The 22,892-nt window shown below is 42.0% G+C and overlaps 1 protein-coding gene across 8 annotated transcripts in view; it reads left to right on the plus strand.

Moving 5' to 3' along the window:
- mypn (myopalladin) overlaps window positions 1-22,892 on the plus strand; it is a 309,016-nt gene that overhangs the window by 162,454 nt on the left and 123,670 nt on the right. For 6 of the 8 annotated variants that reach the window (XM_043712278.1, XM_043712277.1, XM_043712280.1 and 3 more), the window contains 3 exons: window positions 9,972-10,113; window positions 12,486-12,509; window positions 22,401-22,517. In XM_043712278.1, the coding sequence (XP_043568213.1) occupies window positions 9,972-10,113; window positions 12,486-12,509; window positions 22,401-22,517 (283 nt within the window). The remainder of the gene's footprint in view (window positions 1-9,971; window positions 10,114-12,485; window positions 12,510-22,400; window positions 22,518-22,892) is intronic. The other 2 variants (XM_043712279.1, XM_043712285.1) reach the window with 2 other exon arrangements.

The raw sequence follows: 22,892 nt of genomic DNA on the forward strand, positions 1-22,892 counted from the left end.
TTTCTAGATTAGTGAAAGGAAAATTTGGATATCTTAATGTTGAGAAATTACAACCAATGGATTATAATTAGAAGACATTGTAGTTAGGCCATCAGAAGAAAGATTGAAAAGCTCTGTTTGTTTAAAAGGATTTATACTGTTCATAGGTACAAATCACAAGTGGCTTGCATAGAAAAGCATAGAAAGTAATCAAAATGCCATTGGAATGTTGACTTCTACCTTAAAGGATCTAAAATTCGAAAGTAAGGAGCATCAGTCAGACAGATTGGTCAGAATTCTATCTGGAGTACCATGCTCAGTTCTCTACAGTCATATCCCAAGAAAAATTTGTTTATTATTCACTCAAGCGATGTGGTTGTCATTGGTTATGCCAATGTTTATCACACATCTGGAGTAACCATTGTGAAACTGGTGGTGAGCTGCCTTCTTGAGCTGCTGCTGTTAATGTATGCCAAAGGTAGATCCAAAGTGCTGTTAAAGAGAGAGTTCCGAGGTTTTGACCCAGCAAAACTGAAGCAATGGTGATATATTTTAAAGATGAATGCTTGGACGGAAACTTTCAGGTGGTGGTGTTCCCATATTTCTAAAGCTCTTGCCCTTCTAAATGGTTGTGTCATGAGTTTAGAAGGTGCCGTCTAAGGAACTTGAGTGAATTCCTGCAGTGCATCTTGCAGAAGGTACACACTGAAGCTACTGAATATCAGTGATGGAGAGAGTGAATGTTTGTGGGCTGTTTTGTTCTGAATGGCGTTAAGCTTCTTCAATGTTGTTAGAGCTGCCCCCATCACACTTCTGGCTTGTTCCTTAGAGACTATGGACAGGCTCTGGGGAGTCAGGAGATGAATTACTCACTGGAGGATTCCTAATCTCTGATCTGTTTTTTTTAATGGCTCGTCCACTTCAGTTTCTGGCCCTTGGCAACCCCCAAGATATTGATAGTGGGGGAATTAATGTTGGTAATGCCGTTGAATGCCAAGGAGAAATGGTTAGATTTTCTTCTGTTGGAGATGGCTGTTGCTTGGCATTTGTGAGTCATGAATGTTAGTTGTCACTTTTCAGCCCAAACCTTAATGTTGACAAGGTCTTGCTGCATTTGGACATGTACTGCTTCAGTATTTAATGAGTTGCAAAGGGTGCTGACCATCGTACCATCATCAGTGAACATCCCCACTTCTGACCTTATAATGAAGGGAAAGTCATTGATGAAGCAGCTGAAGGTGGTTGGGCTTAGGCCCTGAGGAACTTCTGCAGAGATGTCCTGGAGCTGGGATGACTGATGTCAAACCAGCACACTCATCTTCCTATGCACTAGGTATGATTACAGCCAGTGGAGAGCTTTCCCCCTATTCCCATTGACTCCGGTTAGGACTCCTTGATGTCATAGTCTGGTAAATACAGCTTTGATGCCAAGGGCCTCACTCTCACCTCCCCTCTGGAATTCAACTGTTTGTTTAATAGAATCCCGAAAGTGTAGAAACAGGCCCTTTGGCCTAACAAATCCACACCGACTCTTCAAAGAATAACCCACACAGATCAATTCCCCTACATTTAACCTTTGACTAATGCAATCAACCTACACATCTCTGAACACTGTGGACAATTTCGCATGGCCAATTTACCTAACCTGCACATCTTTAGATTGTGGGAGGAAACCAGAGCAATAGACGATAGGTGCAGGAGTAGGCCATTCTGCCCTTCGAGCCAGCACCACCATTCATTGTGATCATCCTCAATCAGTATCCTGTTCCTGTCTTATCCCCATAACCCTTGATTCCACTATCCTTGAGAGCTCTATCCAACTCTTTCTTTAAAGTATCCAGAGACTGGGCCTCCACAGTCTTCTGGGGCAGGGCATTCCATACACCCACCACTCTCTGGGTGAAGTAGTTTCTCCTCAACTCTGTTCTAAGTGGCCTACCCCTTATTTTTAAACTGTGTCCTCTGGTTCAGGACTCGCCCATCAGCGGAAACATGCTTCCTGCCTCCAGAGTGTCCAATCCTTTAATAATCTTATACGTCTCAATCAGATCCCCTCTCAGCCTTCTAAACTCAAGCGTATACAAGCCCAGTCACTCCAAGCTTTCAGCGTAAGATAGTCCCGCCATTCCGGGAATTGACCTCGTGAACCTATGCTGCCTCAATCGCCAGAATGTCTTTCCTCAAATTTGGAGACCAGAACTGCGCACAATATTCCAGGTGCGGTCTCACCAGGGCCCTGTACAGCTGCAGAAGGACTTCTTTGCTTCTATACTCAATTTCTCTTGTTATGAAGGCCAGAGGAAACCCACTCAGACATGGGGAGAATGTGCAAACTCCACACAGACAGTCACCCAAGACTGGAATCTAATCCGGGCCCTGGTGCTGTGAGGCAGCAGTGCTAACCATGGAGCCACCATTATCTTTGAACCATGGCTGGAATGAGGTCAACAGAGTGCCCCTGTCAGTAAGCAGATTATTGCTGAGCAAGTGCTATTTGATAACACTGTTGATGACCTCTTCCTTCACTTTACTGATGATTGAAAGTAGACTGATGGAGTGATAGTAGCTTGGCTAGGAGTGTTGCAAGTTCTGGAATACAAATCTTCAGTACTATCGACAGAATGTTGTACCATACACGGTGCATCCAGCCATTTCTTGATATCACATGGAGTGAACCGAATTTATAAAGGTATCTGTGATGCTGGGGTCCTCTGGTGGAACTGAGATGGATCAACCAGTCCTGGCTGAAGGCAAATCCTTCAGCTTTGTTTTTCCCACTGATGGGCTGGGCTTATGGAGTCTCTTCTTCCAGTGAGTTGTTTAATTGTCTACCACCATTTATGACTGAATGCTACTGGACTGGAGAGTTTTTGTCTGGTCCATTGGTTGTGGATTCACTTAGCTTTGGCTATCACTTGCTGCTAATGCTGCTTAGCACACAAGTAGTCCTGTTAGATAGTTTCACCCCAGTTCACCTCATTTTTAGGTATACTTGGTGCTAGTCCTACCATGCCCTCCTGCGCTCTCCATTGAACCAGATGTGATCCTGGCTTGATAGGTAGCATGTGAGATATACTGTGCCATAAGGTTGTCAATTGTGTTGGAATATGATCCTGCTGCTACTCATGGCCCACAGCATCTCATGTTTGCCCAGTCTGGAGTTGCTAGATCTGTTTGAAGTCTATCCAATTTATCACAGCGATGTTTTACCACACAATATGACATAAGGTATTCTGTATGAAGTAAGGTGGGACTTGATCTCCAACAGGACTGCAGTGTCATACAGTGTCATACTCTTACCGACACTGTCATAGGCATATGCGTTGCAGCTGACGTATTGGTAATGTCAGGTATTTTATTCCCTCGTGTTGGTTCCCTTACCACATGCCATAGAACCAGACTAGAGGATATGACCTTTAGGACCCAACCAGCTTGATCAGTAGTGCTGGACATTGAAGACCCAGAGTACATTCTGTAACCTCAGTGTCTCAACCTTGTGGTTTTAACATGAGAAATACTGATTCATCAGCTGAAGGGGCAGGAAATCTGCATATGATAAGCAGCAAGAGGTTTCCTTTCCCATATTTGACCCATTGCTATGAGATTGCAAGTGGTTCAGAGTCAATATTGAGGACTCCTTGGCAGCTCTGACCTGAGTGCATACCGCAGTGCCACTACTTCAGGGATGGTGACTGTATTGTCTCATATATAGTGTGTACAATATGATTCCATAAGTATGTCAGTCTGTGGGACACACGTTTAGCCCTCCGATATTAGCAAGGAATGTCGACAGTGCTGAATTTGCTGTTGTCATCTCAGGTACCTTAGCCAACTCCACATGATCTGCCTGGTTTCATTTAGCTGTGGTGTGGCTTGCCAGGCCATTTCAGAGGCCAGTTAAAAGTCTGGAGTCACATGTAGCACAGATAAGGAGAGCAATTTCCTTCCATAAAAGGTATTAATTTAATGATGGTCATCATTAAACCATATTAAATCATTAGTCTTTTCATTTCAGATATTTATTTAATTCAAATTCTGCCATGTGCTGTTTCGGGATTCAAACACAGGTCCTTAGAGCATTATCTGGGTCTCTGGATTATGAGTCAAAACTGGAATCCTTGAGTATCCGGGGCAAACTCTCCAGTGGTTAGTCATAACTGGCACATAGAAAGATGACTGTGATTGTTGGAGCTCAGTCATCTCAGCTCCAGAACAGCTCTGCAGAAGCTCCTCAGGGTAGTGTCTTAGGCCTAACCATCTTGCACCACTGTGGCTCAGTGGTTAGCACTGCTGCCTCACAGCACCATGGAACGAGGTTCAATTCCAGACTTGTGCGACTGTCTGCATGGAGTTTGCACATTTTCTCTGTGTCTACGTTGGTTTCCTCCAAGTGCTCTAGTTTCTTCCCACTATCCAAATATGTGCAGGACTGGCCATGCTAAATTGCCCATAGTGTTCAGGAATGTTTAAGTTACATGGATTAGCCATGAGGTATACAGGACTATAGGGATAGGCTATGGGGGTGAGTCTGGGTGAAATGTTGTTTGGAGGGTCGGTGTGGACTTGATGGACTGAATGGCCTGCCTCCACTCTGTAGGGATTCTGTGATTCTATGATCTTCAGCTGCTTCATCAATTACTTTTTCTCCATGATAAGGTCATGGAGAGGATATTTGCTAATGATTGCATCGTGTTCAGCACCATTCGTGACTCCTCAGATATTGAAACATGTTCAAATGCAACAAGATATGGACGATATGCAGGCTTGGGCTGACAAGTGGCAAGTAACTTCTGTACCACACAAATGTCAGGCAATGACAATCACCAATGAGAGACAACCTAATCTCAGCCTCTTGACATTCAATGACGTTACCATCACCATCAATATCCTTAGGGTTACCACTGACCAAAAGCTCAACCTGAGCCAAATAAACACAATATTTACAAGAGATGGAAATGTGTTGCTGGAGAAGCGCAGCAGGTCAGGCAGCATCTAGGGAACAGGAGAATCGACGTTTCGGGCATTAGCCCGAAGAAGGGCTAATGCCCGAAACGTCGATTCTCCTGTTCCCTAGATGCTGCCTGACCTGCTGCGCTTCTCCAGCAACACATTTCCATCTCTGATCTCCAGCATCTGCAGACCTCATTTCCTCACAATATTTACAAGCGCAAGTCAGAAGCTAGGAATACTGTAGCCAGTAACTCACCTCTTGACTTCCAAAGCTTGTCCTTCATCTACAATGCACAAGTCGGGATTATGATGGGATACTCCCACTTGTCTGGATAGGTGCAGCTCCAAAAATATTCAAGGAGCTAAACGTCATACAGGACAAAGCAGCCCTGGCACACATCCACAAAATTCCACCACTAATGTCCAGTAGCACCAGTGCGTACTATGTACAAGATGCATTGCAGAAATTCACCAAAGACCCTCAGGGACCACTTTCCAAACCCATGACCACTTCCATCTAGAAGGACAGGGACAGCTGATACATGAGAACACCATCACCTGCATGTTGAACTCCAAGCCATTCACCATCTGGACTTGGAAATATGTTGCTGTTCATTCAGTGGCTCTGAGTCCAAATCCTGGAATTCCCTCCCTCATGGCATTGTGGGTCAACCCACAGCACATGGTTTGCATAGTTCAAGAAGGCATCACCACCTTCTCAAGTCCAACTAGGGATGGACAGTAAATACTGGTCAGTCAGCAATGCTCAAGTCCCATGAATGAATAATAAGGACAAGACAACACCATTCTGCCTATCCCATGTATTGATACATTGAACTTGCAGGGAGTACAAAACATGTTCACCAAAATAAACAAGAGCTTTAAGGGTCAAATTGTAAGACAGGTTACTGGAAAATTGCTTGCATTGAGAAGGTTGTGCTATGATGTAGTTAAAAAGTATAAAATAAAGGGTTTCATAGGATAGATACACAGACCTATTTCCTTTGGTGGAGTAATTCAAAGCAAGGCGACACTTAATACTTGAGTGAGGTCATTTAGAAGAGATATCAAGAAGCTCCCTTTCATGTAAAATGTTGGGAAAGTCTGATTTTTGTTTGGTAAGGTTATCAAGGGATATGGAGCAAAGACAGCTAGAGATCAGTCATGATTTAATTAAATGGCAAAATGGCCAGGTTTGAGGAGCTAATTAGCCTAAGCCTGCTCACATTCAAAGAGTGATACTGAATAGAATGCAAACTGTTTGAGAATTTTATTTTTCATGATGTGACATGAAAATTTAAAAAATGATGTTGGTTTAATGGTACTATAATATTGATTAATCAACTTTGTGTAAGATTAAGGAAATTGATGTGGTGACTGTAATATCACAATGCATACAATTAGGCCTTCTTTCACTTTCTGAACTTTGATCATACATAATTCAATAATAAACGCAAATGGTATGCTCCAGAATGTAATGATGCAAAGTAAAGACTTGCATTCATATAGAGCTTTCTATGATCACTGAATGTCTCAAAATACTGTACTGCCAATGAGATACTTCTTTTTTTGTGATATTGTTTAAGGATAAAATCATGGCCAAGGCACTGGGAATGCCCTCCCAACTGCATGGAAATAGTAACTCGGAAGGTTTTACATTAACCCAAGCAAGTAGGTGAAGCTAGAGTCTAATGTCTCATCCAAAAGAGCAGCTCAAGCCCTGGAGTGGGACTTGGACCCAGTACCTTGTAACCTTTAAGAGTGGCACAGTTACTCAGTGGTTAGCACGGCTATCTCACAGTGCCAAGGACCTGGGTTCAATTCCACCTTGAGTGACTGTCTGTGTGGAGTTTGCACATTCTTATCATGTATGTATGGGTTTTCTCCAGGTGCTCTGGTTTCCTCCCACAGTCCAAAAATATGCAGGTTTGGTGAATTGGCCATGCTAAATTACCCATAGTGTTCAGGGTTAGGTGCATTAGCTATGGGAAATTCAGGGTTACAGGGATGGTATAAGAGGTTGGGTCTGTGTCTGGGTGAGATGCTCTTCAGAGGATTGGTATGGACTTCTTGGGCCGAATCACCTGCTTCCACACTGTAAGGATTCTCAGTGAAGTCAGAGATGAGGTATATAACCAATCGAGTCATGCCTGACACAGTTCAGTAATGGGAGTGATCAGGCTGGAGAAATTCCTGCTTGCCAGTAAAACAGAGGAACCAAAGGCAGCTCTCCTCTAACATTTGCAGAATCATACAGCACAAGAAGCCCTTTGGCCCATCAAATCTGTGCTGCCAAATAATATACTATTACCTATACTAGTCCTACTTTCCCACTAGGCTTGCACCCTTGAATATTATGATACATGAGTGCTCATCGAAGTACTTTTTCAAGTTTGTGAGATTATCCTGCCCAAAATATCGACTCTCTTGCTCCTCAGATGCTGCCTGATCTACTGTGCTTTTTCCCATACCACGCTTCATCAACTCCGACTCTCCAGCATCTTCAGTCCTCACTTTCTCCCACCTGCCTGGACTCCCCTTCCAGGCAGTGTGTTACAGATGCTACCATCCACTGGGTGAATATTTTTTTCCTCAAATTCCCCGCTAAACATCCTGCCTTTCACTTTAAATGTGTGTCCCCAAATCCTTGATCCTTTTGTGAGCAGCTTCTTTCTATTCACTCTGTTTATGCCCCTCATAATCTTGTACAATTCTATCAGGCCTCACTCAACCTTTTCTGCTCCAAAGAAAACAACCCAAACTTATCCAGCCTCTGATTATCACTGAAATGCTCTGTCCCAGGCAACATCCTGGTGAATCTCCCCTGCACTCCCTCCAGTGCAATTACATCATTCCTGTAGTGTGGGGACCAGAACTGCTGACACTACTTCAGCTGTGCCCAACTAGAGTTCTGTATATCTTCAACATGACCACCCTGCTTGTATAATTTATGTCATAAGCGACAAAGGCATCTGTTCCTAACCATTTGGTTTTCGTGCGCCTTAGTGCTGTTAGCAAGAGAGTAGAAGGATTTTGGCCTAGACACTGAATATAAATGCAGATGGTGTGTGGATTGCAGGGAAACATGGAGATAGTGGAGCTCCCATGTATCTGCTGCAGTCGCCTTTCTGGGTGATAAGGGACATGGTTTGGAAGTCAGAGGAGACTTAGTGAGTTGCTGCAGTGCATAGATGTAGATGCTGCTGCCACATTAAAGGGAGTGAGTGTTGTAAGTGGGCTCTTCTGTCATCATTATTGATGTACTTCTTGATATTTTCTGTTATAGCTGCATACAATAATGCCATGGCATCAAATTTTAATAGGCTTTCTCTGACTGCTGGGAAAGAGGAACCTCTGTCTTGAATGCTTTATGCTCAAACTTAAGTGAATTCTATTGTTCTCATGTACTGAAAGGAGGAGGAAGAAATAAAAGATTAATCTTTTGTCTTCCCTATGGACCGGCCCACTACACTGTCAAATAAAATAACCACTTTGAGGAATAAAAATCATAACGAACTGTGAATGCTGTAAATCAGAAACAAAAACAGAATTTGCTGGAAAAGCTCAGCAGGTCTGGCAGCATCAGAACTCTGTTCTGAGGAAGGGTTACCAGACCCGAAGCATTAACTCTAATTTCTCTTCACAGATGCTGCTGAGCTTTTCCAGAAACTTCTGCTTTTGTGACTTTGAATGAGGAACCTCCTTCCATCTTGATATTTAACTTGCAATTTCAGTTAAAACATCTTCTGAATTCAATGAGTGAAACTAATCCATCAATACACATTGAAAAAACTTTTAGAGAAGTTGAAATGTGTTCAAAACTGCCTTCCCAATATTTGGAATTGCTTTGATTTCACCTTCACTGGCCATTTGAGAATTTCATGACTCACCCTGAAGTTATGTCTTTTCCAGAAGCTTTGATTTTGTGCGATCAAATCAGTAAAATATACTATAGTTTCACGAGTTGATTCTTTGTACCATGAAACTGAATGTCTATCCAGGGCAAATTGTATCTGAAAACAAAAACGGCTTCTAGGCAGTTGATTTGTAGACGTTTCAGCCCCCCAGGCTAGGTGACATCTTCAGTGCTTTGGAGCCTCCTGTGAAGCACTTCTGTGTTCTGCAATTTATTTGGTTCCGTTCCTGCTGCTTCTGGTTGCCAGTTCTGGCAGTTTGTTGTCATGGCCGTAGATTGGATCTAGGCCTATGTGTTTGTTGATGGAATCTGTGGATGAGTGCCAAGCTTCTAGAAATTCTCTGGCTGTCCTCTGTTTAGCTTGTCCTATGAGCATTGTCCCAGTGTAATTTGTGGTCTTTGTCCTCTGTGTGTATGGATACAAGGGATAACTGGTCGTGGCATTTAGTGGCAAGTTGGTGTTTGTGGATGCGGATTGTTAGTTGTCTGACTGTTTGTCCTATATAGTGTTTCATGCAGTCTTTGCATGGAATCTTATAAATTTCCTAGACACAATATACCGACCACTACAATAAACTACTGGAACCGGCAACAGGAAGCAGCAGGAATTGAACCAAATAAATTCCAGAAGACACAGCACAGCAGCACTTCACAGGAGGCTCCAAAGCACTGAAGGTGTCACCTAAATGTCTGAAAATCAACTTCCCAGTTCGGTGGACATACCCATAACTATGGCAACTGGTTCCCGAGCTACAAATCTTTATGCAAACTTTGAGCTTGTCGGCAATTTGATGAAAATCTTAAAGTCCAAGGATGTTGCTATTTCTCAGTGTATTTATCTATGTCTTTACATAGATAATACAAGGTGATAGTAATGTTTCCTCCATCCATTCCATGTGTTTACTTAAGAAATTAGATTTTTTTAGTACATTTATCTCTTCCACATGTCAGTGCTTTGTGAACAATAACAAATGTTTATACTTACAAAATTCAAACGGTACTCTATGAACTAAAAAATGTAAAGACCATTTAGGGTACTTTTTATACTCCTTTGTAAAACAAGGATATAAGTACTTAGCTGAAGGGAAGAAACAATGCTTTGAATTAACATGTCCACAATTTGCAGCCGCTGCAAGATGTGACAGCTAAAGAGGGGCAGCTGGTTGTGTTGGAATGCCGAATTAAAGGATCACCATTCCCGAAAATGGAATGGTACAGGGAGGAAACCTTAATAGAAGACTCTCCTGATTTTCGAATCCTGCAGAAAAGTAAGTTTGTTAATACATGGCTGACTAATTAACACAGCAAATCTCATATATGTATTCTGGAATTGCATTAATTGGAAGTCTGTATAGAAAGTTCAACAGGTGGAGATTAATTTCCTTTTGTAGGCAAGAAATATTTGGGCACTGTTCCACATTGACAGGTCGATGCCAGTGTTGTCTCTGTGGTGGAAAAGCTTTACTTGTGGCACAACAAGTAAGGCATAAACCTTCAACATTACAGGGAGATGTTGTCAACACCCCTAGTCTTTGTGTTTTAGTGTGCTCGGCCAATGTAGAGCCAATCATATTGGCTGAAGGTTGGCACCTATAATACTGGGCACTTGAGGAGAAGCTAAGATGGATGATTCAGCCTTATCTTCTGCACTAGTAATGGTAAAAAGAGGGCTATATAATGCTACGAGGTTAGATATGTCTTATTATTCTGCTTCTGATGACCAATTTCACCTCATGGCTCCCCTCTTTAGAACTGCTAACTCTGCCAAATTTAACATGCGACTAGATCATACAGCAAAATACAGGGTGTCCTCAGTATGTAAATGGAGCTATGTCTCCACCACCATTATGTGATGACCACGCATATCACATCTGTTAATGATGGATACATCTGCAACAGGCAGACAGGTGAAAACATGTATTTCCTTCATGTTTTTTTTCACTGCCTGATGCAGGCCCAGACTGACAGCTATGTCCTTCAGGTGTCAGCTAGCTTAGTGAATAATGATGTTACTGAGCCACACTTGGGATGGAGTTTTGAAGTCTCCCCAACTGGTGTACCCTTGCTAGTCTCAGATGGCAGATAGGAGGTTTGCTAGCCTGTGTTTGACCTGATAACTTCTGTAGTGCAGAATCAATGTCAAAGACTCACAAAATAACTTCTCTTGACTGTACCACTGGGCAGCTGCCTCTGAATTGAACCGAATTAACTTTAGAACATAGAACATTACAGCACAGTGCAGGCCCTTCAGTCCTCGATGTTACGCTGACCTGTGTTACCAATCTGAAGCCCATCTAACTGACACAATTTCATTTTCATCCATATGTTTATTCAATGATCATTTAAATGCCCTTAAAGTTAGAAAGTCTATTCCTGTTGCAGGCAGTGTGTTTCACGCCCCTACTACTCTCGGAATAAAGAAACTACCTCTGACATCTGTCATACATCTATCACCCCACAATTTAAAGCTATGTCCCCTCATGCTAGCCATCACCATCTGAGAAAAAACATTCTCACTGTCCACCCTATCTTACCCTCTGATTATCTTGTATGTCTCAATTAAGTCACCTCTCAACCTTCTTCTCTCTAATGAAAACAGCCTCAAATCCCTCAGCCTTTCCTCATAATACCTTCCCTCCATACCAGGCAACATTCTAGTAAATCTCCTCTGAACCCTTCCCAAAGCTTCCATATCTTCCTACAATGCAATGACCCAGAGCTGTACACAATACTCCAAGTGTGGCCACACCAGAGTTTTGTACAGCTGCAGCATGGCCTCATGGCTTCGAAACTCAATTCCTTTACCAATAAATGCAAACACACCATATGCCTTCTTAATAACCCTGTCAACCTGGCAATTTTCAGGCATTTATCTATGTACATGGACACCGAGATCTTTCTGCTCATCTACACTACCAAGAATCTTACCATTAACCCAGTAATCTTTATTCCTGTTGCTTCTTCCAAAGTGAATCACCTCACACTTTTCCGCATTAAACTCTATTTGCCACCTCTCAGCCCAGCTCTGCAGCTTATCTATGTCTCTCTGTAACCTGCAACATCCTTCGTCACTATCCACAATTCCACCGACTTTGGTGTCATCCGCAAATTTACTAAGCCATTTTTTTATTGTCACGTTCTCAAATGAGTACAGGGAAAAGTTTATAAGTCAGCTATTGCAGCACCATCTAAGGTACCTAGGTACCTAGGAATGGTTTGACTGAACTGGATAGCTTGCACTGTCACTTTAGAGGCAGTTAACAATCGACCACATTGCTACAGGTCCAGAATCTCTCGGAGATCCGCCAAAGAAAGAACTAGATATTTCCTTCACTAGAGAACTTTAGTGAACTAAATGAGTTCTTTTTAAACAACAGTCTGTTAATTTCATGTTCACCATTATTCATAGCTTTGTATTTCATTCTTAACAATTGCATTTAAGTTGTCAAGTTAAGATTTGAAGTTATGTCTCAAAATTCTTGCCTTGAAACTGTTGCCAATGTGCTATCGGTTCAGTTTCAGTTAGAGTTGGACTGTTATCAAATGCAACTTTTTGTAAATGTTCTCCAAATTAAAATATCCTCATGAACTTTACTTTTTCTTCCATTCTCCTTTCCTGTTTCTCCTGATGCTTATTTAGAGCCACGGTCAATGAGTGATTCAGGTAAGTGGTTGAGTCTTTCTCATCCCCTTCTGCAATGCCAACCATAAGGAGAGGTTTTACAGACTTTTTTAAGGGGAAATGCAAGTGTTCACTCTGCCTTTTTTTTAATTGAGTCTCATAGCAAGCCTCAGCCTTTCTAAACATGCAGGCAGATAATGTGCTATCAGTCAAGCTGCAACAGTATTCAAGAGCACATTAACATTGTGAGGTTATTAAAGGTGTACAATGCTCCGTAATACTGCCATTCTATTGTAGCTGCAGCCTAAATCCAAATTTAGCAATTTAGTAATGGAGCAAGAATCCCCTTGATCAGAAGTGAATTTGTTGACCAGGAGGTTGGACAAGGAAGCTTCACTTGTGAAGTCATTTGTATGAGAATTGGTGAGGATGTGTGGTCAGTAAATTTTGTAATATTCCAATTTGAACTCCCTTTGTATACATTAGCAACTACTATGAAAATTACCACAAGCCACCTTTAGTTCGGTATTTTATTAAAAGGTTATTGAGGTCACTGTGCACACAGAGGTGAGTATTGGCAACCTGGTATTGTCCCTCAGCGACAGTGTAATGTTACAGCAGCCACAAAGTTACAATGTCCATGGCACAAAGCCAGCATGACTGACACTCCCTTTCACCTTCTCTCACCCTAGTCACTGTTTAATCATCAGGTCACACACTTTACCTGTCCTTAGATGCATCCCATCTGAAAACCCTCTCAGTTTAATCATAGTATGACATAGTAGTAGTCCCTATTTCTCTTTCCCCAATGCCCACTGGAAACCCACATCTTGTCATTGAAATTTGATGAGGATGTTAGGAGATTACAGGGTGAGTGGTCAGATTCATGGCAGATGCAGTTTAATGTGGATAAATGTATAGTTATCCACTTTGGTGGCAAGAACAGGAAGGCAGATTACTACCTAAATGGAATCAATTTAGGTAAGGGGGCAGTACAAAGAGATCTGGGTGTTCTTGTACACCAGTCAATGAAGGTAAGCATGCAGGTACAGCAGGTAGTGAAGAAGGCTAATAGCATGCTGGCCTTCATAACAAGAGGGATTGAGTATAGAAGCAAAGAGGTTCTTCTGCAGCTGTACAGGGCCCTGGTGAGACCACACCTGGAGTACTGTGTGCAGTTCTGATCTCCAAATTTGAGGAAAGACATTCTGGCTATTGAGGGAGTGCAGCGTAGGTTCACGAGGTCAATTCCTGGAATGGCGGGATTACCTTACACTGAAAGACTGAAGCGTCTGGGCTTGTATACCATTGAGTTTAGAAGATTGAGATGGGATATGATTGAGACGTAAAAGATTATTAAAGGATTGGACACTCTGGAGGCAGGAAACATGTTTCTGCTGATGGGTGAGTCCCGAACCAGAGGACACTGCTTAAAAATACGGGGTAGACCATTTAGGACAGAGATGAGGAGAAACGTCTTCAGCCAGAGAGTGGTGGCTGTGTGGAATGCTCTGCCCCAGAGGGCAGTGGAGGCCCAGTCTCTGGATTCATTTAAGAAAGAGTTGGATAGAGCTCTCAAGGATAGTGGAATCAAGGGTTATGGAGATAAGGCAGGAACAGGATACTGATTAAGGATGATCAGCCATGATCATATTGAATGGTGGGCAGGCTCGAAGGGCAGAATGGCCTACTCCTGCACCTATTGTCTATAGTCTATTGTCTATTGTGCTGTAGGAGAACATCACATCCGAGCAAGCATTCAGATAAGTCCAAATGTGAGATTTTATTGACAGCCAGCAAAAAGAAACTGCAGTTCAGACCCATAATGCAATACATCTGCAACAGGCAGATAGGTGAGGACGTGTATTTCCTTCATGCTGGAATCTTGACCTGAGAGTCTATGATGGTCTTCTCATCTACTGGAACTGGGTGTCAATCAGATCCTGGCAACCTGTGGTGCCTGATGTAGCCAAGCTGTGTCAGTGATAAAGAGACCTTCCTCCAGCTCAATGCTCTCAATTTTCTTCTTAGATAACTGTTCCCATTACCTAGTTCCTCAGCACCTCTCATTTCCCCCAGTTCCTCAACACATAGGGTATTGCCTGCATTTGTTTCCCCTAGTTTCTCAGTGCCTATAAAGTGCCTGCTCCCATTCCCCTAGTTTCTCGGCACCTATCTCATTGGTTGCTCCCCTTCCCCTTGTTCCTCAGAACCTATCACATAGCCTTGTCTCACACCAGGTTATTACAGCATACTCTGTCTGGACTATACTGAAGGAACCCACACCTCTGCACCCAGACCAAACCAAGCATTTTGCATTTGGAGATTGGCATGTGATGGCAGGGAAGGCAGCTCACAGGATACACTGTCAGTACTAGGCCCTGCCTGGTCATCAGGTGCCCACCCAGAGCTTCCATCTCCACAATTACCTCTCTCTATCCAAGCAGGCCATTTCTACCCATCCCCCAATGTGGAGACCCACCATATTGAACTTCACTTCTCACTGTCTTCCCTGCTGTCTGAGCTCTGACATTACACCTTAATGATGTCCACCCCGCTGCTCGATGCTCCCCCTGTAGAGGCATGGTAGTAATGTTGTTTGGAATACCCCCAAATATCATGTTTTCCCATCACTGTCCTTGATGCCACCTCTGCACATGCCTCTTTCCCTCCCCCTACCATCCTCCAGCCTTGACTATCTGTCCCTTTTGACAGTGATGTCCACCCACTGGCCCCCTCCATCCTCCTTAATGAACGACAGACTGTATTTGCCTTAGACCTCTGACCAGACACCAACCCTGGTTTCGCAGTTCCAGACTGACAATATGTGATTCTGTGCACTGCTGCTGGCTGTAATCAATTGACCATCAGCCACACCCTCCAGACAGCAGTTGGACAGATTCCCTGATGGTGAGTGTCCCAAAAGGATGACTGATCATGACTGGAGTGTGAGCCAGTGCCTGATGTACTGAGACCCGTGACAGACAGTGGACCACCCGCTTGGCTGGGTGCATCCACAGCTTCTGACATGGCCATTTGGTTGAATGAATGTGCCGTGCCTACTACATAGGCAGCTGGTAAATGCTGCAGTTGTTAGAAAGATGTCTCTATGTGCTGATTATCAAGGTAGTTCCCCACCCCCAAACCTAACCTGGGCACATTCTTACCGATTATCTTCACAAGCAGCCTCTCCATGTATCTACACAAAGGAGCCCATCATTACAGCTGTACTGATAGCCTTTAGGCTCTGGTTGAAATGCATGATGATGTGCTTCACTGGTATCCTACACTGGCCTGGAAGTGCTCTTTAGTACTCACAGCAAAGATGCCAAGAATCCTCCTGTTGAAATGATGTAGTGGTGTATCTTGCACAGCAGAGGGGGTTAGAGGTAAGGATAACCAAGATGCTCACGAATCAACTAGTGATGGCAGCAACTAAGAAGGAAAAGCAGGAGACCAGTAGTCAATGTTAGGACAGAGAATCTATTGCCAGGTCAGTTGTTTGCAGTACTGCCAGAAAGAACCTCATTTTTAAAAACAAAACATTTATTTATTTGTGAGATTGTGAGTTGCTGACATGGACTTAAGTTTCCAATTGGCTCAAAGGTTTTGAATAGTTGCACTCTGTGATCATTGTAGGATGTATTTTGTTTCCATGGTTAGAAATACTTATGGATACAATTTCAAGCAAAGTATTTTGTTTTATAAAATCAAACAAGATCTTAGCCATGACACATTACACAGTCTGTGGGATAAGGACTTAGAGTCATTGAGATGTACAGCACGGAAACAGACTCTTCAGTCCAACTCATCCATGCCAACTAGATATCCTAAACTAATCTCGTCCCATTTGCCAGCACTTGGCCCATATCCCTCTAACCTCTTCCTATTCATATACCCATCCAGATGCCTGTTAAATGTTGTAATTGTACCAGTCTCCAGCGCTTCCTCCAGCAGCTCATGCCAAACACGTGCCACCCTCTGCATAAAAATGTCTCTGAGGCCCCTTTTGAATTTTTCCATTGTCACACTAAACCCATGATCTTTAATTCTGGACTCCCCCACCCAGGGAAACAAACAAACATTTACCCTATCCATGCCCCCCATGATTTTATAAACCTCCATATTGGTCACCCCTCAGCCTCTAATGCTCCAAGGAAAACAGCCCCAGCCTATTCAGCCTCTCCCTACAGCTTTCATTAGTGAAAACAAGAATGAAACAGTACTTAAAGAGGTTGGTTCAAAGTCTTGGTAATACTGAAAAAAATGCTGCAATAATAACGGCTGCTGCCTTACCGATGAAAAGGAAAGAGTTTTTCATTCTTTTATTGAGGCATGTCAGCTGTGAACAAATGCAGAAGCCAAGTAGAGGCAGTAAACTCTTGACTTTGTCCTCGATGGAAATGGGCATCTTAATTTTGTTATTGTTACAGTCATCCAGGTGAATAAACTTCTGTACCTTATCCCTCATTCTCCTGAATATCACCCATCCTCCATGGCAGCTCGTGCAAAATCCACCATGGACAAACCGCAGGAACGATATTGAGATTCAACAAAATGAAGTTCTAAATATCTGTCACAGACTTCACTGTTCAAAAAAGATCTCAAAATGCATTCAATGATTTTTAAAAAACCCTTAAGTAGTTATTCCATTATAAAGACAAATAGTTGTATTCATAACACCATTTCAAACATCAATTAATCTATGAATAACCTCTTTGAAATGTCAGTCTGTGAACTTGCAGCTCCCCACTGTGATAATGATAGGTAGGAATAGCAGTATTTCTATAATAATCAGGCTTAGAGCTACTGAAACAGTTAGCTCATACTCTTCCAACTCTCAGACACAGGCAGGCATGATTTTATTTTCAATTTTTAAATGGAAGGCTATTCAAATAATTTGACAGCTTGACATTTGTATATCTTTCATAAGCACTTAGGTCTTCTCTAAAAGAAAGTGCAAGTGCACAGAGCAGGATAAGGCTTTTGCTCCAATGAAAAGGAAGCCTGTTTTAACTTAGTATTGATTCATATAGCTTTGCTGAGTTTGGATTTCCTCCTTGCGGGAATCATACCCTGCTCCATTTCTCCTCCTGTTCCCAGCAGAAATAGGATCTGTTCGAAATGGAGACAAGAACTTCAGGATTCCAGTCTTATTTGCAATTTTTGAAGCTTCTTGAAATCTTCATGGAAGAGTAGAGTTTGAATCTCAGATGGCACAAAAACATGTGGAAAGACCTGGTCTCAGGCTCTATCTCAGACTATAATTTGGGTCTTCTGAGCTGTTTTCCACAATGAACTATCTGCAGCTTTAATGTTTCATAACTAGAACTTGCAGTACAAACCTAACCTGACATTTTCAAGGGAGTTCACTCCTTTCTGATTTTCCCACAATCAGCATTTAACAACAAGCAATTCTACTGACTAACTTTCGTTAATATATTTTTTAAGGAAAGAAATATGTCTAATGAATTGAAAGTGTTAATGCTTATTTTGAGTGTTAGCATGGGTAGTCAATTTTAATTAATTAATATAAATTTTTGATATTCTTTATTTAATATTTCAACATTTTAACCACATTTATCTTACTGAAAGTTTGGCTTTTTTAGGAACATCCAATTCACTGATGTCAATGTTACACTTGATTTCTGAAAGAACTGTAGAGAATTGATGAAATATCTCAATTAGTCAATCTTGAACAAAAGTCAGATGTTGGTTCAGAATCAAATTTCTTGTATTACAATTACAGTTTTCTGCCCGAAAAAGTGACTGCATCTGATACTGCAATGGCTTGACCAAATGATGTTTCTCTGAAACAAAACAGGAAAATGCTTGAAATACTCAGGTCTGGCAGCATTTAGAGTCATAGAGATGCACAGCACTGAAGCAGATCCTTCGGTCCATCTTGTCCATGCTGACCAGATATCCAAGATAAATCTAATCCCATTTGACCCATAGCCCTCCAAACCCTTTCTACTCATATCCCCATCCAGATGCCTTTAAATGTTATAATTATACCAGCCTCCACACTTCTTCTGGCAGATCATTCCACACATGCAACACCCTCTGTCGGAAAAAGCTACCTGTTAAGTTCCTTTCAAATCTTTCCCCTCTCACTCTAAACCTATGCCCTCTGATTCTCGATTATTTATCCTATCCATGCCCCTCATGATTTTGTAAACCTCTATAAAGTCACTCCTTAGTCTCTAACGCTCCAAGGAAAATAGCCCCAGCTGATTAAGCCTCTCCCTTTCACACACAGCCTCCAACCCAGGCAATATCCTTGTAAATCTTTTCAGAACTCTTTCAAGTTTCACAACATCTTTCCGATAGGAAGGAGCCCAGAATTGAACAGAATATTCCAACAGTGGCCTAACCAATGTCCTGTACAGCCGCAACATGACCTCCCAACCCCTGTACTCAATACTCTGACCACTAAAGGAAAGCATACCCAACGCCTTCTTCACTATCCTATCTACCTGTGACTCCACTTTCAAGGAGCTATGAACCTGCACTCCAAGGTCTCTTTGTTCAGCAACACTCCCTAGGACCTTACCATTAATTGTATAAGTCCTGCTAAGATTTGCTTTCTCAAAAATGCAGCACCTCGTATTTATCTGAATTAAACTCCATCTGCGACTTCTCAGCCCATTAGCCCATCTGGTCCAGATCCTGTTGTAATCTGAGGTAACCCTCTTCGCTGTCCACTACACCTCCCATTTTGGTGTCTACTGCAAACTTACTAACTGTACCTCTTATGCTCGCATCCAAATCATTTGTGTAAATAACAAAAAGTAGAGGACCCAGCACCGATCCTTGTGGCATTCCACTGGTCACAGGCCTCCAGTCTGAAAAACAACCCTCCACCACCACCCTCTGTCTTCTACCTTTGAGCCAGTTCTGTATCCAATGCCTAGTTCTCCCTGTATTCCATGAAATCTAACCTTGCTAATCAGTCTCCCATGGGGAACCTTGTCGAACGCCTTACTGAAGTCCATATAGATCATATCTACTGCTCTGCTCTCATCAATCTTCTTTGTTACTTCTTTAAAAAACTCAGTCAAGTTTGTGAGACATGATTTCCAAGCACAAAGCCATGTTGACTATCCCTAATCAGTCCTTGTCTTTCCAAATACATGTACATCCTGTCCCTCAGGATTCCCTCCAACAACTTGCCCACCACTGAGGTCAGGCTCACCGGTCTATAGTTCCCTGGCTTGTCTTTACTGCTCTTCTTAAACAGTGGCACCACGTTTGCCAACCTCCAGTCTTCCGGCACCTCACCTGTGACTATCGATGATACAAATATCTCAGCAAGAGGCCCATCTGTCACCTTTCATCAGAACCAGTTTCTCTGAGGTTTTATTTCCTCAGCTGATGTATAATAGGTTCAGTGGGGGAAAGTTCCCATTTGTGGAAAAGAAGCTGCAGATGGGCACCTTGGGTGGTGAGGTTAGTGTGTCAAATTACTGGCACTTTGACACGGAGGTCAGACATTGAACACACTTGGTCCTTTCAGAAACCATTGACCTGGAGTGAAAGCGAGTTATCCTCGATGATGGGAACTGCTTAAGAAGAAACAAGTCCTACATATACTTGTTTATTGTAATTAATGACCAACTAATCAAAGTATTGTTCTCTACACCTAAGCTCCTATCAACCGAGGCTCTATACGGCAAACTATGCCTCATAGAATTTACCCTGTTATTTCAGATTAAAATATACAAATATGCTATGAGTCATATGAAACTGCATATTCTTTGCAGATAACTTGTAGTTGGCGTTGAAAGAGATCCAAATGTTACATGTTACAAAGGAAATATTTGGATGCCTGATGAAATTTCTCCAGGTCAAAATGTCCCTATTGTCCTGACACAAGCACCGCACATGAAGCAGCTGAGTGAAGTTGTAAATTGGTGTTTTTGCTGTCAACCCCTGTTGCCAAGTGGCTGTTCTCACTGTGTCAATGCATGCCAGCATACAGGAGGTTTCACCCTCATCTCTCTTTGGACAGCCAGTGACTCTTAGGGCAGTAGTCAATGTTTGGAGCTTTTACTTCAGACTCCATGGTTAGCTCACTGTACAAAAGGAGCTTGTAATTATTTTAAGTTCTTTCTTCTTTTCACATAATAATTCACAAATATTTCTGCAATGTTATTTGTGTAAATTAAAATGTCTGTTCATCTACCATTTCTCTATTTTTCATTATTAATCCATAGAGTCACTGTCCACAGGATTAACTCTCACTTTATCACCTTTCACTTCATGTGTTTCTAGCTGTTTTTCTTTTGTACTGTAATTTCCCCTTCCTGATTAACTTTTCCGTCATTCTTAGTTGTTCTTTAGTTTCTGTCCAACCTTCTGATCCAACACTCTTCTTTGCAGAATCATACTTTTTCTTGCAGTTTGATATCTTTAACTTCTTTAATTAGCCACCGATGGTGCATCTTTACCTTTCTCACGAGAATGTATCTTTTCTGAGCACTCTGAAATATTGCCATAAATGATGTAAACTGCATGTTTACTGACCTTTCTCTTAATCACAACTGCTAGCTGTATCTTCATGTCCTCCTCATTCCTACTTCTTATGCTTAAAACTCGAGTGTTCGATCCATTCTTCACTCCCTCAAATTATATGAAGAATTCAACTATATTACGATCAGTATTACCTCAAATCATTAATTAGTCCTGCAGCCATTTATTGAAGAAACAAGTAGATGCAACACTGGGATTCAAAATCTGGGTTACCTCAATAAACAGGCATGTTAACTTCTTTGTTATTAATCTTCCCACCAAAATAAATATTATTTTTCTGCATTTATTTTCCATTTCAATGTTTGAAATATTTAGAGCAGATCACTGGTCAATCTTTTGTACTGAAGAAAACGAAAACCACAAGTGACCTCATAATTTAGCTTTCAACCATTTTAGCATTGTCGTGAATCTTGGAGTAAATCATTCAGCGTATCTTTCCTGAGATTTAGTGCCCAAACTTAAACACAGTTAAAAATCGCACACCACCAGGTCATAGTCCAACAGGTTTATTTGAAAGCACTAGCTTTTGGAACACTGCTCCTACATTGGGTGGTTGTGTCTGAAAAATAGTGCTTCCAAATAAACCTGTTGGACTATAACCTGCTGTTGTGTGATTTTTAACTTTGTACACCCACTCCAACACCAGCATTTCCAAATCAAAACTTAAACACAGTATTCAAGATGTGATCTGCCAAGAGCACTGTATTTCAACCCTCCTGAGATAAATGTCAACATTCCATTAAACTACTTGGTCTATTTTTGTAAATTTCAGAGATTTTTCAGGTCTTTAGTCACTCTTTTTTTCACCATTTAGAGAATACTCCCATTTATGTATTAGGAGACTCAAGGTTAGTTATTTAAAAGTTTGATGGGACTTGAACTGAAATGATATGTACTGATATAGCCTGTGTTTTTATTTCATAGATCATAGAATCCCTACAATGTGGAAACAGACTATTTGGCCCAACAAGTCCACACCGACCCCTTGAAGAGTAATCCACCCAGACCCATTCCCCTACCCTATATATCCCCCCGCCTAATGCACCTAAACCTAAACATCCCTGAACTCTCTGGGCAATTTAGCATGGTCAATTCACTGAACCTGCACATCTTTGGACTGTGGGGGGAAACCGGAGCAAACCCACGTAGACACAGGGAAAGTGTGCAAACTCCACATAGACAGTCGCCTGAGGCTGGAATTGAACCAGGGTCCCTGGCGATGTGAGGCAGTAATGCTAATCACTGAGCCACTGTGCCACCCATGGTATAAAAGCAAGCACAGTTAATTTTACACTTGTTACTAGAAAAATAAATCAGAAAATCACTGTGACATGTTACAATATGAACGATACTTGAGGATTGTCTATAAGTATCAGTAATCTACTTGAATCATTTCAGAAGAGATCTGCACCCTGGTAATTGCTGAAGCTTTCTCTGAAGACTCTGGGATGTTCACTTGTACAGCCAGCAACAAGTATGGCACAATGTCGAGTTCTGCTCAACTCACAGTCCACGGTAAGTTATCATTATTCCTTTAACATTGCAATGGTATGTTCTGAGGTTGATTTTTTTTTTACACTGAGCAGATTATTATTCCAAATGTATAGCAGATCCACAGGACCAGGCAGCATATAGCAAATTCCCCGGATTAAACACCACTTTCCTGTAATGAGGCAGTAGTGTCAAGTGAGCAGATTTAAGCGATTAAACTGTAATACTTCAGGATTATGCCATCTCTTGGGATAATGCAACAATTTCAAGGATTAAGAAGCAGGATCATGGATTCAGCACCAATAACTGGATTAAATGTCTGTTTTACAGGATTTAAGCAGCAGACCCAGGGGTTTAGATTGCTGCTTGACAGGACTTGATGGACCAATTAGTCATCTT

Source organism: Chiloscyllium plagiosum, chromosome 22, assembly GCF_004010195.1.
Source record: "Chiloscyllium plagiosum isolate BGI_BamShark_2017 chromosome 22, ASM401019v2, whole genome shotgun sequence".
NCBI lineage: Eukaryota > Metazoa > Chordata > Chondrichthyes > Orectolobiformes > Hemiscylliidae > Chiloscyllium > Chiloscyllium plagiosum.